The 18,058-nt window shown below is 41.1% G+C and overlaps 1 protein-coding gene across 1 annotated transcript in view; it reads right to left on the bottom strand.

Annotated features, from left to right (window-relative positions):
* Positions 1-3,525, bottom strand: part of SUPV3L1 (Suv3 like RNA helicase) — a 35,786-nt gene extending 32,261 nt beyond the window's left edge. Inside the window, exons 1-2 of the mRNA XM_089687741.1 lie at positions 3,155-3,525; positions 244-321 (exon numbers count right to left, since the gene is read on the bottom strand). Coding sequence (XP_089543867.1) covers positions 244-321; positions 3,155-3,440 — 364 coding nt within the window. The 5' untranslated portion in view covers positions 3,441-3,525. The remainder of the gene's footprint in view (positions 1-243; positions 322-3,154) is intronic.
* Positions 3,526-18,058: the final 14,533 nt, after the last annotated feature.

The following is an 18,058-nucleotide window of genomic DNA, read 5'->3' as shown; positions in this document are numbered from 1 at the left end:
TTGCTGAAACTTTAATGAAAAGAATGAAACAAAGTTTCTATGCTCAAAGTTAGCTTGAATCCTCAATATTCAAAGGGACAGACATAAACCATTTTAACCATTCCTAATTTTTTTAAATCCATAGAATACTTAGGTAACCTCCAACAGTTGGTTGGATTTTAAAGTAGTCCACCCTCTGTAGCATCCTGTCTTTATTACAGCTACAACATATCTGCAAAGAAACGCTGTGTGATCATTTCTTACCATCAAGTCCACATTCAGCTCCCAGCTTTTGTATTTCTTTTCTTCTGTAAAATTTGTTTAAAACCTTCAAAATTTCAGCTGGAGTACAGAAGATCAAAAGTAGAAGAAAATCAAAAGTAATGTTACCAGTAAAGTATCAATACTGCCTGCAACAAATAATGGTTTTAAATTCTACCCCATGATGAAGACTCAAAATGTTTATAGGCTCACATTAGAGCTGATAAAGCATTAGCACAAGATGTTTAGCAATTATACTTGGGAAATGGTTATACAATGCTTTCAAATTCCCATATGAAAAAAATGTTGTAGAAAATGCAAATCATTGGGTGTGGTAACCTTGTGTGGTACCAAACAAGAGAAGGTGTCCTGTAGGCGGCATGGTAGTGTGACAGCGGGGTGCCATAGCCATGTGTGGGGTTACGAAGGGTTACTCAGTGATCTGTACTCATAGCCCACCGAGATGTACAGTATATTTACATAGAAGACATTGGGACAACGAAACCTGGTAAATGGTGCTATATTATCATCCCGATTTACAAAGCAATGCAAAAAAAAAAACTATATCGTTGCTCTGAGCCACCAAATGTTGCATTGATCTACTAGTCTTGAGTAAAAAAATTAGTAGAGTTCCAAGAATTGCTATAGGAGCATCTTCAGATTAGTTGTCATAGCTCTCCCGATTTCAACAAATACAGACACAGTGGTGTACAGCACAATTAAACAAAAATACACAAATGATAATTACATTTATATTGGTCACCCCTCCTACGCTGTTTGAATCACAGTCAAGGACATAGAAGGTTCAAGAAATTATAACGTTTAAGAAGAACCTGAAGTGGGATTGTTGGCTTGGTAAAACAGTGCTTTCATTGAACAGTAGACACCTCTAGGCAGGGGAAGGATGTGGAGCAGTGCCCTACAGGGAAGCTAAAGTGGCATTCACCTACAGGCACCTTTCTATGCTGCGATAGCTGCACCCTATCAAAGAAAACACATTCCATTTAATCCAGCAGCATATACCCAGCTTCCTTTTGCTCACAGCTTCTCCATTTAGCAGTCTAAAGCAAAGGGAGAGCTCAACATTAAAGCAATCCTATTGCTTTGCTCTAAACTGGCAAGGAAAATGACTGCTTTAAGTTTCTGTTTTATGCATACATTAAAGTCTGTCTCTTAAGGAAAGACCTGAGAACAGTGCTGGGTGAATTGTGTATATGAAGATAAATAAAATTTCCAGCATGGAGTAGATCTATAGCCAGGATTTGCCAAGCCATGCATATATGTAACAATGACTCTGGAAGCAAGGCATTTATGGTGACCCATGACTTGCTGGAGACAGTACAAGCCCCCCCATTCTGCAGTATAAGAAAAAATACAGATCCAGCCAATGAAGTCCTCAAATAACATCAGAGAACAATGGGTGATTGAGCACATAATTCTTTTTTCAGTTTTGTCTGGATTGATTGGCCAAGTGGATCAGCAGAAACACACTGCACAACAGATTAAAGGAGAAGTTTGAGCTTCAAAAAAAAAAACAAAACACACCATACATGCTCACCTCCACGCAGCAGTCACCCATTGGCTCTAATTCCGAGAACTGAGCGATCACATGACTGATGATTGCTTAGTTCTCTGTCTTCCCAAAGCAGAGAGAGGTGACCGTCTAAGAGAGGCTAATGGGCCCCCACTGTCCTGATCTCAGCAGAATATAGGAAAGTGTGGGCCCCTCAGCACTCCCATCATCCCAATGTCTGAGTCCAGGATAATTTTTGTTCCTGATCTAAACATAATATAGGACAGTGTGGGCCCCTCAGCACTCCAATATCTGGGATACCCATTAATCCTGATCTCAGCAGAATATAGGTCAATGTGGGCCCCTCAGCACCCCAATATCTGGGATACCCACTAACCCTGATCTCAGCAGAATACAGGACAATGAGGGTCCCTCAGCACTCCCATCACCCCAATGCCTGAGTCCGGGATACCTATTGCTCCTGATCTCAGCAGAATATACGACAGAGTGGGCTTCTCAGCACCCCAATATCTGGGATATCCACTAATCCTGATCTCAGCAGAATATAGGATAATGTGGGCCCCTCAGCACCCCAATATCTGGGATACCCACTAATCCTGATCTCAGCAACATATAGGACAGTGTGGGCTCCTCAGCACTCCCATCACCCAAATGTCTAGGATACCCACTGCTCCTGATCTCAGCAGAATATAGGACAGTGTGGGCCCCTCAGCACTCCCATCACCCCAATGTCTGAGTCCAGGATACCTATTTCTCCTGATCTCAGCAGAATATAGGACAGTGTGGGCCCCTCAGCACTCCCATCACCCCAATGTCTGAGTCCGGGATACCTATTTCTCCTGATCTCAGAATATAGGACAGTGGGAGCCCCTCAGCACTCCCATCACCCCAGTGTCTGAGTCCGGGATACCTATTGCTCCTGATCTCTGAATATAGGACAGTGGGGGCCCCTCAGCACTCCCATAACCCCAATGTCTGAGTCCGGGATACCTATTGCTCCTGATCTCAGAATATAGGACAGTGGGGGCCCCTCAGCACTCCCATCACCCCAATGTCTGAGTCCGGGATACCTATTGCTCCTGATCTCAGAATATAGGACAGTGGGGGCCCCTCAGCACTCCCATCACCCCAATGTCTGAGTCCAGGATACCTATTGCTCCTGATCTCCGAATATAGGACAGTGGGGGCCCCTCAGCACTCTCATCACCCCAATGTCTGAGTCCGGGATACCTATTGCTCCTGATCTCTGAAGAATATAGGAAAGTGGGGGCCCCTCAGCACCCCAATGTCTGGGATACCCACAGCTCCTGGTCTGAGCAGCATGCAGGACAGTGGGGGCCCCTCAGCACACCCCCACCCAATGACCATTGCTCTCCTTACGTTTACTTAGTGACTGGGTGAGCTCTGCCCCAATGTCTGATTCTGGGATGTCAGTCGGCTGGATATTGACAGGGATGAACAGAGACGTGTCCAGAGGTTTGCTGTTGCCATTAGATATAGTCCTGCCGGCTGACCAGATCCTGGAGCTCCCGGCCACCGAGCCGCACACCACCTCTCGCAGGCGAGAGCTCCGGGTCGCCGGTTGCAGGCAGCTCCGGGCCAGGAAGGGCAGCCTCTGCATGAACATGTCGGAGCACACTGCGGGGAACACAACAACCGGGCTCATACGAAGTGCTCAGCACCAAACACACGCCGCGCCATCACTGTCCGTATGTCCCCCGCAGAAGCAGCATGATAGGCACCGTCGCCCCTTGATGGCGTCACTACCGGGAGGCCCCACGTTTAGGAGACTAAAGGCATGCCTGCATGACATTGACAGGTCATAGAGTTCAGAATACATAACGGTGTGATGAGGTGTAATAGGTGTGTAATGTGGCACAGATCACAGATATTAATGACACATTCATATGTCTAGGAACATACATTCTTTTTATTGGTACATAATCGAACTTTCATCTCATCCAATAATCATAATGTGCTGGAATAAATCCAATAGGATTCCAGAGAAGATACTTGATAGCAGGGGTGGACTGACAACTCATGGGGCCCCCCAGGCAATAGGGGATCATGGGGCCCCTGTGTCCTTGCCCACACTCAAAGCACACCCAAAAAAGCCTATAAAAAGATAGGGGCATTTCATGGGGCCCCTACTGACCCCGGGCCCTCGGGCAGTGCCCGAGTGCTTGAATGGTCAGTCCACCCCTGCTTGATAGTTTATCTCCAGGCAGATGGAGCAGTATTTTGGAAGCTGTTTCCTCTCATTGTTACGTCATGTACACTGCAGCTGATAAACTCACGTTTAGGAGCTTTTCTGCATTTTTTTCAGCAGCCCCTGAACTCTCCCTAATGTATTCCTATGTGTCCATACACACATCTTTGTTTACAGTTAGTTGAGTCTATAGTCGTTTTTTTTTTAACGCACCAAATTTGCATTCAGGAGTAGATTTTATCAGCGGATCAAACGCCAAACGCTTGTAAACGCGGCTAACCGCGTTTATAAGCGTTTGGTTTGAAAACATTTTTTAACTCTTCCATTTCCAGATGCTGTCCAGAGCCTTTTTTCATCATGAAAAATACATGCAAAGCGTTTTCCCGATACTCAGATGGACCTGGTACACCATACTTTGAGGTTTTCGCATGAAAGAAAATATGTTAGACACTGCTGCAATAATTTCTGCACAGAAATGAGCTGGAACACATCCAAACACCACAAAAAAAATAAAAGCTAATCTCAACAAATACTGCTCTCTCTATTTCTTTCAAAATGTCTGAAATAGGTAATTTTTTACCGTTTTTCAGTGCATTCTGGGCATATTGGAAGGTCTCCTGAGGTTATCTTTAAAAAATGCTTCTAAACGCAAACGCTTATAAACACGCATAAATGCGGTATGCAAACGCGGTTAAACAGACTTTTTTTAACCTATGTTTTCCAGCAGTCAGTTTCCATCAGAAGTGTCCAGTGTACATGGAGCCTTATAATGGAGGGAAAACTCTTCCAATGTAAATTCAGGGATTTGAACTCCTCGCTCTTTTCAGGAATACTAAACTGCATATTGGGATGATGGATGATTGGATGGTGGGATGATGAATGTATGTATGTATTTTTTCCATGACTGTATATTACATGGGATGTGTAACCATGATACTCCACTCATAATCCCCACATAAAAAATATTTCTATTCCACTTTTAGGTGATCCCAGAAAAAAACTTTTTTTCAGAGAAGCCTACTCTTCCTCTACCTAACAATTGTACATTTATTTTATGCATCAGCTCATTCCCCCCCCAATTATTACCTTTTGTATCACCTGTCTGTTCCTTTTTAGATTGTAAACTATAACGAGCAGGGCCCTCTGCCCTCATGTTGTAAAATACTGTGCAAACTGTTGGCACAATATAAAACCTGTATAACAATAATTCCCATATTCCTATGAAACATGTTACATATTTTATGCTGGATGTGTACCCATGATATTGCCCCCATAATCCCCATAAATAAAAGTAATTTTATCCATATTCTTATCTAAAAAGGTAAACTGTATTACGTGGGATGTGTAAACATGATTTTCCCAATGTGGGAAAATAATTATATGCATGTTCTTATCAGAAATTGGTCAAATATAGTCCTTGGCAGGGGCGGACTGACCATTTGGAAACTCGGGCACTGCCCGAGGGCCCGGGGTCAGTAGGGGGCCCCATGAGATGCCCCTGGTACCTATTTCATAGGCTTTTTTTAGTTTGGGCAAGGACACAGGGGCCCCATGATCCGCTGTTGCCCGGGAGCCCCATGAGTGGTCAGTCCGCCCCTGGTCCTTGGCATATGTATTCACAAAAATCCACCCATAATCATCATGTAGAAAAATAACTATTCTCATATTCTTATCAGAAACAAATCAAACATGTTGCTAGGCATGTTTAAGCCTGATATTCCACCCATAATCCCCATGTAGAAATATAACTATTCTCATATTCTTTTCAGAAACAGTGAAAATACGTTTCTTACCATGTGTATCCACAATAATACACATATAATCCCAATGTAGAAAAATAACTATACCCATAATCCTTTCAGAAGTAGGTCAAATGTGGTCCTTGGCAAGTGTATTCACAAAAATCCACCCATAATCCTTATGTAGAAGAATAAATATTCTCATATTCTTATCAGAAACAAGTAAAATGTGTTGCTAGGCATGTTTAAACCTGATACTCCACCCATAATCCCCATGCAGAAATATAACTATTCTCATATTCCTTTCAGAAACAGTGAAAATACGTTTCTTACCATGTGTATCCACAATAATACACACATAATCCCAATGTAGAAAAATAACTATTCTCATATTTTTTATCAGAAATGGGTCAAATGTGTTCCTAGGCATGTTTAACCATGATATTCCACCCATAAATCCATGTAGAAAAATAATTATGCCCGTAATCTTTTTGGAAATAGGTAACATATGGTTCTTGCCATGTGTATCTGCAATAATATACCAATAATCTCCATGTAGAAAAAGAGCTATTCTCATACTTTTATCAGAAAGAGGTCAAATTTGTTCTTAGGCATGTTAAAAAAAACAACATTCCACCCATAATCCCCATGTAGAAAAATAGTTGTTCTCATATTCTTATCAGAAAGGGGACAAATTTGTTCCTAGGCATGTTTAACCATGATATTCCAACCATAATCCCCATATAGAAAAATAACTATACCCATATTCTTACGAGAAACAAGTCAAATATGGTCCTTGGCATGTGTATGTGCAATCATCCACCCATAATCCCCATGTAGAAAAATAACTATTCTCATATTATCAGAAACAGGTCAAATGTGTTCCTAGGCATGTTTAACCATGATATTCCACCCATAATCCCCATGTAGAAAATGAGTTATGCCCTAATATTTTCATAAATAGGTCAAATATGGTTCTTGCCATGTGTATCCACAATAATAAACCTATAATCTCCATGTAGAAAAATAACTATTCTCATATTTTTATCACAAAGGGGTCAAATGTGTTCCTAGACATGTTAGAAAAAAAACACAATATTCAACCCTTAATCCTCATGGAGAAAAATAGCTATTATCTTATTATCAGAAATAAATCGCATGTGTTCCTAAACATGTTTAACCATGATATTCCACCCATAATCTCCATGTAAAAAATAACTATACCCATAATCACTTTAGAAATGGGTCAAATATGGTCCTTGGCATGTGTATCCACAGTAATATACCCATAATTCCCGTGTAGATAAGTAACTATTCTCATATTTTAATCAGAGAGGGGTCAAATGTGTTCCTAGGCATGTTAAAAAAAACAATATTCCACCCATAATCCCCATGTAGAAAAATTGCTATTCTCATATGGTTATCAGAAACAGGTCAAATGTGTTCCTAGGCATGTTTAACATGATATTTCACCTATAATCCCCATATAGAAAATAACTATACCCATATTTTTTTAGAGAAACCTGTCAAATATGGTCTTTGGCATGTGTATCTGCAATCATCCACCCATAATCCCCATATAGAAAAATAACTATTCTCATATTATCAGAAACAGGTCAAATGTATTCCTAGACATGCTTAACCATGATATTCCACCCATAATCCCAATGTAGAAAAATAACTATGCCCATAATCTTTTCAGAAGTAGGTAAAATCTGGTTCTTGGCATGTGTATCTCCAATCATCCACCCATAATCCCCATGTAGAAAAATAACTATTCTTGTATTTTTATCACAAAGGGGTCAATTGTGTTCCTAGGCATGTTTTAAAAAACAGTATTGCACCCAGGGGTGGACTGGCAACTCATGGGGCCCCCGAGCAATAAGGGATCATGGGGCCCCTGTGTCCTTGCTCAAACTCAAAAAAGTCTATGAAAAAGGTACCAGGGGCATCTCATGGGGCCGCCTACTGACCCCGGGCCCTCGGGCAGTGCCCGAATTTCCAAATGGTCAGTCTTCCCCTGATTGCACCCATAATCCCCACGTAGAAAAATAGCTATTCTCGTTCTTATCAGAAAGGGGTTCATGTTCAACCATGATATTCCACCCATAATCCCTATGGTCCTTGGCATGTGTGTCTGAAATCATCCACCCATAATCCCCATGTAGTAAACTAATTATGTCCATAATCTTTGCAGAAATGGGTGAAATATCGTTCTTGCCATGTGTATCCACAATAATACACCCATAATCCCCATGCAGAAATATAACTATTCTCATATTTTTATCACAAAGGAGTCAAATGTGTTCTTAGGCATGTTAAAAAAAAATTCCACCTATTACCCCCTTGTAGAAAAATAGCTATTCTTATTTTATGAGAAAAAAGTCAAATGTGTTCCTAGACAAGGGCGGACTGACCATTTGTAAATTCGGGCACTGCCCGAGGGCCCGGGGTCAGTAGAGGGCCCCATGAGATGCCCCTGGTATCTTTTTCATAGGCTTTTTTGAGTTTGGGCAAGGACACAGGGGCCCCATGATCCCCTATTGCCCGGGGGCCCCATGAGTTGTCAGTCCGCCCCTGTTCCTAGACATGTTTACCCATGATATTCCACCCATATTACCCATGTAGAAAAATAACTATACCTTTAATTATTTCAGAAATGGGTCAAATATGGTCCTTGGCATGTGTATTCATAATAATCCATCCATAATGTTCATGTAGAAAAATAATTATATGCATTTGCTTATCCGAAATAGGTTAAAAGTTACCATGATAATCCCCATTTATAAAAGTAATTTTACCCACATTTTTTTCTAAAAAGGTGAAATGTAATTTGTATGGGATGTGTAACCATTATATTCCAGCCATAATCCCCATGCAGATCAATATTAACCACATTGTTATCGGAAATGCATTAATTTTTTACTTGGCGTTTGTAATTTTTAATCTTCATTTTTTAAACATCACTTTTCAGGTTCCTAATAAAACAGTTCATAATGTAGTGCTTTATACATACTGTACATGTACTGTATGAAATCAGTAAATCTATTCCTATTAATATATTGAGTAATGTTTCCATTTCTGTATAATTTACTATGATGCCATTTTACAGCTGCACATATACCAGTAAGTGAAGAGTTAAACATTAGCTACTACTACTTGCAACATAGTATCAAGCAGTGCAGAAAAGAAAAATGTATTTTCTGTCACAACAAATTCATTACCATATGTGTGTGTAAAAATATACTGACACCTAATGAGAGTGTTGAGCATTGCAGCCAATAATCCCATCATCCCATCATCCAGTTTAGTACGTCCCTTCTTTTCCCCCTTCTTTCTGCAGGACATCTGGGATGGATCAGAGTGATGCTCTGTGCCAGTGCTGACCAATCAGAATGACTGATCCATCCTACAAATGTTGCAGAAAGAAGATGATTTAAAATCCCTGAACCACTGCACTGGCCATGTGGGCCAATGGCCACATGGGCACTGACAGCTACTCACCCACAAAGTACAGCGGGGAGTAGGGGAAGAGGGTGTACACTGTTAGTTCGCCTTTTCATGTTTTTTTTTCTGAAAAAGTGAACTAACCCTTTAAGGTATGATGGAAATCTTCACAACATATGGAAATTATATTATATATTATATATAATATAATTTACATACCACAATACCAGAAGGAAAGCTACACTTAAGAGTTTAGCAGTTAGCTTCCTTAGAAACAGCAAATATGATTTGACACCATGTACAGTATGTGTGTCAGATCAAAGAGGGGACCACATCACTCCACGTGGGGGCCACAGGAGATGGGAACACCAGTGGCATTGGAGATAGTATTTATCAAATGCGTTCATATGTCCATATACTGCAGTCTTCCCACATGACTGAAAGAGATGTGCCAAGAGAAGCCAGTATAATCCTGTGATGTGTGGGTATGGAATCACGTTTGATAAATACTATCTACTTGTATACTATCACTTGTACAAAAGGAGCAACCTGTAAATGAAAGGGCAACATATCCAATTATCTGGTGACCCAGGTGCTGAAATGTCGCCACTGTGCTTCTCCTTGATGCTGCAAGTATTTGACATTTTTGGTGGTTCGAATACCTGCTGCTTTTAGTGGTTCCTCCTGAGAGCTTATACTTGAATAAAGGATGTAAAAGCTCTCAGGGAAACTGCATGCTCCGGGGGAAAGCAGAAATTTCACCCACCCGATGGGTCAAATACTTTCAACTATCAGGGAGAAGTGAAGCAGCAGAATTTCACCACCTGGGGCACAAGGAATGGTGTTCTTTCCGTACAAGGGACCTTTGATGACAGGCAGTGGTGTATTTTAGTTTTGTGCTGCCCTAGGCAAGACTAAAATTGGGCCCCCCCCCTGGCATCTAAATGTGCCCCACCCCTTCCTGTTTAAGATCCACCCCTTCCTCTTTAGGCTCCACCTCTTCATATTAGAGCTCCACCCACTGACAACGATGGGTCCTATTCCTCTCACTGACACCAACATTGGGGCACTATTCCTCTCACTGACACCAACGTGCCCCATCATTAGTGTCAGTGTGGGAGGAATAGTGCCCCATCATTGGTGTCAGTGGGAGGAATAGTGCCCCATCATTGGTGTCAGTGTAGGAGGAATAGTGCCCCATCATTGGTGTCAGTGGGAGGAAAAGTGCCCCCTCATTGGTGTCAGTGACACCAAAGGACTGGATCCGTGGGAAGGGGGGGTGGCCTAAAAAGTGCTGCCCTAGGCAAACGCCTTGTTTGTCTTGTGGCAAATACGCCCCTGGTGACAGGGTCAATTTAAGAAAGTACTGAAGTCAAAATAAACATGTTATGTTGAGTAACAGGGACCACCATTGCTAACCCTGGATTCTGAACTATCCTTTCAGGCCCACATTTAATCCCTGTCCAAATCATGCCACCTCAACCTCCGCAACATCTCCAGAAATACGCCCCTTTTTAACCAATGATACCACAAAGCTCCTAATTCACTCGCTGGTCATCTCTCGCCTCGACTACTGCAACTCCCTCCTCATTGGCTTACCTTTTACATAGGATATCCCCCCTCCAGTCCATCATGAATACTGCTGCCAGGATCATCCACCTTACCAATTGTTGTCTGCTACCCCTCTCTGCCAATCCCTCCACTGGCTTCCACTCACTCAACAAATAAAATTCAAAATACTAACAACTTACAAAGCCATCCACAACTTTGCCCCCAGCTACATTGCCAACCGGGTCTCAGAATATCAACCAAACGGCTCTCTTCAATCCTCCCAAGACCTCCTGCTCTCTAGTTCCCGTGTCACCTCCTCCCATGCTCACCTCCAGGACTTTTCCCAAACTTCTCCCATGCTATTGAACTCCCTACCCCATTCTTTCTGGCTGTCTCATAATCTATCCACCTTTAGATGATCCCTGAAAACCTTTCTCTTTAAAGAAGCCTATCCTGCTTTTAACAAATAAACTGCCTTTTATTTCATCCATCAGCTCATCCCCACAGCTATTACCTCTTGTATTACTAAACCCTTCCTCCTAGATTGTAAGCTCTAATGAGCAGGGCTCTCTGTTTCCTCTTGTACCAAATTGTATTATAACTGTAATGTCTTCTTTCATTATAAATCCTTCGCTATATAAATCCTGTATAATAAAAACACTGCTGAAAAGGCCAGCTGTCTTGCTGTTCCATTGGCTGCAATAGTCAACAATGGCCAACATCAGGGGTCACCAAATGTTTCAGCAGAAGGACCACACACATATTTTACAAATGTTCACAGGCCAATAATAATAGCTTTATAAATGCATACAATTTGAATTAATTAAAATGTTTTACTTGGAGCTTTTTTTCTGTAATCAGCATATGATTCAAAACAAAAGAGAAAGAACGTCAATTAAACAAAGCAAAGAAATCCTTGCAATATTGAGCCATTAATAAAGTTCGAATAAAAATACACTTTCAATACACCGATGAGCTTTTTTATACTTTTACCATGTGAGTGATTTTCCATTGTTCCGAAACAAATGTCCTTATATTGCACGTAGAGGCACTTTTTCTTCTTCATTGTGTCTTTACCCAGAGCCTGCTACAGCTTCAAGAGCTTGCCCTAGTGCTATGTAGACTTATATACATTGAACTTTATTATGTACTTTTACTTTGTTCTTTGGCATCAGGACATGGGGAATTAGTTTGAGCTGATTTTTCTGTTCTCTGTCCCCCTTATGTCAGGGTCCCTATGAGAGTCTATAACAGAGTCCTTTCTTACATCAAACTGCACACCAGAGTCCACCCCTTCATCAGAGTCCCCCCTTATATCAGGGTCCCTATTAGAGTACTCCTGTGTATCAAAGTGCACACACTGTCCCTACATCAGGTTCCCCTATCAGAGTCTGACCTTACCTTACACTCTTGCAGCACAGATGTAGCAGTACAGCAGGAGCATGGTTAAAGCAGAAGTGTTGGAGCATGGGAGTGGAGCAGGTCTGGAAAGAGAAAGTTCTCTCCCCTTGTGAATACTGGGGCAAGTACATGGGCCTCTGCTCACCTGCATTTAGATCTGACCCACAGGCCATAGTTAGGATACCCCTGGTCTACATCACCGACCTGGAACAAGTATGCAGATCAGAACAGTGCTTTTCCACCAATATGTTCCAGGTAAGTGATTTGATTCAAATCTATCGGATCCCATGAACAAGAACTAGTTTTGGCCAGCTCAGCAGATTGTTTTAAAAAAGGACTGGATGCATTCCTAAATTCACAAAATATAACTGGATGTAACCAATTATGTATAAGTATTAACACCAAGAGTAGTTGAGCCAGGTAAGATCCGAATGCCTCCTGGGGAATCAGGAGGGAATATTTTTTTCCCCTCGCTGGAACAAATTGAATCATGCTTTATTATACTTTTTTGTCTTCCTCTGAATCAACTGTGGGTATAGGATTATGTATATAGAGGTTTTCTATTAGTTTATTTTTTTTCTATTGGTTGAACTAGATGGCCTTATGTCTGTTTTCATGTTTTCAACCTACAGTAACTATGTAACAAATATGTAATATATTGCATCTTACCAGTCCTTCAATATGGCTGCTTTTTAAGCTCTTTTCCTTTATTTTCATTTAGTGATTTCTTCAGTAATCAGGTATGAGGGAGCAGCATTATCACCCTAGGAAAGGGGTATTGAATTAAAATTCAAGGAGCTCTGGTCACTAAAAGTTTCTTACAGCCGAGGTCTGAATCTCATGTTTGTGCTATGACTCAGAAAGAGTATAGTCACTGTCTATCAAAAAATGAGAAATGTCCAATTTCCATAGCATTTCAGAAATATTTATTGTCCAGTTTCACTTTTGACATTAAACATGCAGACAGTTGGAGCTAGGATGACTTTACATTTGCTCTTGTGTTTGTTTTGAATACAATCAACTGTCTGTAACAGAAAAAAAACATGGAAACAAATAAATAACTCTTTAATAAAACACAAAAAGCACACCCATATTTAGGCTCCATACACATTGGGTGTTTTAATAACCCTGGTAACGTTAGCTGTGTTAAGTCAAGTTAAAAAGGTGAGTTTTTTAGAGTTTTTGTATTAGTGTTTAGTGGTGTTTTTTAGATATTTTTTTTTACCCAAAAAAAGTCCAAAAACGCTTGCTACAATTGACTGCATTTTTCAGCGTCAGAGCATTTTTACAGCTAAAAACCTCCTCTAGAAACCCACTAATTCTGGAGTTTTTTCCAGCCAAAAAACGTCCCTGCCAAAAATGTTGATTACAGTCTATGTGTGTATGGACACATGGGATAACATGCTGGTGGGTTTACTGGCTGTAGAAAAAAACGCCAAAAGCCAAAAACAGCAGCTGTAAAAATGTCCTCATGCACACTGGACATTTTTACAGCGGCTATTTTTGGCTTTTGATGTTTTTTTCTGCAGCTAGTAAACCCCCCAGCATGTTATCCTATGTGTTCATGTACACAGACTGTCATCAGTGTTTTTTGGCTGGAAAAAACCCCAGGACTAGTGGGTTTCTAGAGGAGTTTTTTAGCTGTAAAAATGCTCAAACGCTGTAAACTGGTGTTTTTATAACCTTAGTTGACCCAAAAAAAATATTTTTTTTGGTAAAAAAAAGCTAAAAACGCCACTAAACGCTAAAAAAAGCTGAAAAACTCACATTTTTAACGTGACTTTACACAACTAACGTTACCAGCGTTATCAAAACATCCAGTGAGGATTTGAAGTAAAAAAAAAAATAGCATCTTCTGCCTTAAATAACTAAAGGTGTCAATTTGAAAAATGCACACATTGTCCTGTGTTTTCTTTCAGTTTTTTTTCACCACCTAAAAACCTTTACCTTCCCTGTCTAGTGAGAAAAATGGGCTTTTGATTGTCCTGCCAGTAGCTTGAATCTTGGCTTAAATGCAGTTACTGCCATTCTCATGCACATGTGTAGATGCTCATTGGTGAGCCTGGAACGATACTTATGCAGGCAATACATGGTTCAAATTCCGAATGATTTCCATACAAAAATCGGACCTAAGAATAATCGGTCGATGTTCACTCTGTTAGTGTGCCAATGGCAGCGGATGATTTTCGTGGTTCCTCCCCATTTTGTTTATCGGGCATGCTGGAAAATTTGTGAAAAACTACCGATTTTCAAAATCATTGGTGGCACCATCAGATTAGAGAACGAAATTTAGATTTTCAGACGAAAAATCATTCAGAGTTCGAATCATGTATGGCCTGCATTAGTTTTAATGGTGTTCATAGTGCAGAAACTCACAGATGTACATAGATCCAAGCATGGTCAAGGTATGTAGTGCTACCTTGGTTAGACAAGGGAATTCAGTCTCAGGTACAGTCTGTAGCCAGACATTAGCAGGATCAGTTCCTCCAAAGTGCTCTCTTAATGCAACATTTGTTTGCATCTCAGTCATTTCTGTCTGTAGAGATCCCTCATGTGTCCACTTGAAGGTCTGCATTACCTCCTTTCCAAACACTCTTGATATCGTTAATGAGGAATGAATTGTGGATGAGCAGGAGGAGCTTCTGTCCAGGACTGAAGCAGTCAAACTGTTTACTGAAGTTTCCAGTTTGTTTATGAAGTCAACAAAAGGAAAAACATCTCTCTTACCTTGAATCTGTTCTTTCACCTTCATAAACTGCAAGCACTCTCCATGATCTTCCTTGAACAAATCCAGTTTTCTCTGGAAGGAGCAGACAGTGGTCATCAAATCACACATTGAATTGTTCTTGCCCTGCAGCTTTAAATTCAGTTTATTAATGTGTGATGCTATGTCTACTAGGAGAGCAATACTATATATTTTGATCTTATAAAAACAGTGAAAACTGTTTTGCATTCTGACTTTTGAGTTGTACTAAGAAAGCTCCTACTTCTGTTCAAATGGACCAAAAGTGTTCCAATACGCAGCCTTTACTCAGCCATCTAACATTGCTGTGCAATAAAAGGTCATTTGCATTTGCCTCAGCTTCTCTAAGAAACTCTCTTAGTAAACGATGTTGATGGGATGAGGATACCCTGAGGAAGTTGATGAGTTTCATCTTTGTGTCCATTATTTCTGAAAACGTTTCTGATAGAATGGCACACAGGACAGTCTGGTGAATGATGCAGTGGTAGGCAATAAGGTCAGGGTTGTCCTCTTTCAGCCATGCCACAGCTCCTCTCTCCTTTCCTACCATGACAGGGGTACCATCTGTGGTGATTGAGACCACCTTTTTCAGAACTATCCTCCTTTCTCAGAATCTCCTTAATGGCCTCATACTTGCATCAGTTATGTCTGCTGATTTGTCAATGACTAAATTAACAAATACTGCACTCTGAACAGCTGCATCCAGCTGTGTCAATACGTCCTCTATTAATATTTCAGTCTTTTTTGTTGCTGTTGAAGCTGATAGTGGGATTTGGTTGATTTTTTTCATACAGCTCATCTTTTTGTTTACCCTTAAGTAAAGTTTCAGCAACAACATTCAAGAACTCCTTTACAAATGTACCATCGGTAAATGGTCTTTTGTGTTGCCCTGAAATATATTGATTCATTATTTAGTCGATGTGTTGTTTGGCATATAAATTGGTTCACTTAGCATGTATATATTTACAGGTGGGGGAGGTGCACTATAGCACATCCACCATAGTCATACACTTTTTGGGTATTTCAATTGCAGTTTCATGTAGGTAGAGTTGTTCACCTATACACTTTCTCAGCAAGAGGGGAGGTGTTCTGTAGTACATTCACATGGACACTCCATTGTAGTTTTTAAGAAGAAGCAGGATTGGTAGTGCAGCATTTATTCAATTTCACATATCGCACTCATTTGTCAGGTTCTAGCAGCAGCCTTTATATCCTTACACACCATCCACTGCAAAGGTTTTCTTTACTCGTTCCCATCAGAGTGCCCCCTTACATCAGATTTCTGCATCAGTTGTCCCCATTAGAGTGCCCCATTATATAAGGTTCCTCCATCACATTGACACATTACATAGAGTGTGCCCATCAGTATGTCCCCTTACATTAGGTGTCGCCATCAGAGTACAACCTTACATCAGGTGTCTCCATCACATCAGGTCTGCCCATCAGAGTGCTCCTTTACATCAGTTGTCCCCATCAAAGCGCCCACTTACATCAGGTATCTGCAGGAGCAGGCCCCCTTATGCAGGCCATAGACGGGGAGAAAACCGGTCGGTTTTTTAACAAAAAAACGAAAAATCGGTCGTTCAATAGGCCGACGTTACCACCAACAGTAAAATAAATCGGCCGATTTCCTTCCCGTCTACGGCCGGCATTTAATTACTTCTGTCCCTGCAGAGAGCCCCGCTATTATATTTGACATTAAAAAGTATTGCGGTTGCAACATGGTATCTATTTGTATCCATTTCAGATACAGATGGTTTTTTCGGATACAAATAGATACATTGTTGCAACCGCAATACTTTTTAATGTCAAATATAATAGCGGACTGGAATTCTTCTTCTTTCTCTTCTTCTTCTTTCTCTTCCTCTTCTTTTTTTTTGCAGGTCACGGCTCATGCGCAGATTTTTTATCGGTAAAAAGATCGGCCGATTTGCCCATCATTGCCGCGAAAATCAGCCGATCGGCAAAATCGCCCGATTTTTTTTCAACTTTACCGATCAAAAAAAATCTGACAAAGTCCAGAAAAGCAGCCGACCAATTAACCCATTAACGGTGCGAGAATCGGCCGATTTTTTTTTTCGGATGAAAAATTGGCCGATTTTCGACCCATCTATGGCCTGCATTACATCTGGTGTCTCCCAGCAGTGTGCCCCCTTACATCAGTTATCCCTATCAGAGTGCCCCATTACATAAAGTTCACCCATCACAGTGAGCCCTTACATAGGGTGTCCCCATCAGAGTGCCCCTTTACATCAGGTGTACCCATCAGAGTGCCCCTTTACCTTAGTTGTCCCATCAGAGTGCCCCTTTCCATCACATGTGCCCATCAGAGTACCCCTTAACATAAAATGTGCCCATCAACATGCTCGTTATTTTTTTTAAGGGGCACTCTGATGGGCAAATTTATGTTGTTCACAAATTCGAGATGAAAGGCTTTCTGGTTATTCTCTTTGCTCTGAATTGAGCCAGGCTCTAACAGATCGTTGGACTTGTTATATAAGGTGTAATCTATGGTTCTTTACCCATTTCCATTCTTTAATGGTTAGGAAGGCCAACAAGGAATGCCAAGTGCCTTCCTTTTTTTGTAGAGAAGTTAGGGGTAGAACTCTAATCTCAGCACCATCAAACCTGGTTCTTTCCTTGCCATTTTTGGTTAGCATGTTAGCCTTGCCTAGATCATATTTAGGGAGCTATCCCACTTACCTTTCCCATTTGTTCATTGTAAGATTTAATTTGGATTTCGCTACATTTTCATGAACCCTTGGGAGCTGTATCTCTGGCCGTGCTCCCTTCTGTGTAGCGAGCAGAAGGCACCGGCCGGCTTTGCTGAAGTGTGAGAGGTGTCCCCGGCTTCCCTTGCGTGCCATCATAGATGTGGCAATGTGCCACGGGTTGCTGACCCCTGCTGCATGGTTATGCTGTGTTCATTGAATCCTTTTCTTAGAGTCCATTGAGGGACATACTGTAGATTTCACCCCTTTGTAATTATGCTCAAAGTACAACTTGCTACAAAACAGATGCATGCTGGTAGGGATAAGGGTTGTCCTATTTTTTTGTCAGTGTCCAATCATCCTGTAGGTGGCAGTATAACCCAAAACATCAATGACTACCTGTGTCCTATAGATTTCAAAAAAGGAAGTTACAGCAAAAGAAACCTATTTTTTGTGTGTTTTTATTAGAAAGTCTTTCAAAGA

The sequence above is a fragment of the Staurois parvus genome, unplaced genomic scaffold (genome assembly GCF_062004578.1).
Source record: "Staurois parvus isolate SC_StPar_1 unplaced genomic scaffold, SC_StPar_1.0 ptg000437l, whole genome shotgun sequence".
In the NCBI taxonomy this organism is placed as follows: Eukaryota; Metazoa; Chordata; class Amphibia; order Anura; family Ranidae; genus Staurois; species Staurois parvus.
The sequence above is the reverse complement of the archived record's forward strand: the minus strand, read 5'-3'. Positions and strand labels throughout refer to the sequence as shown.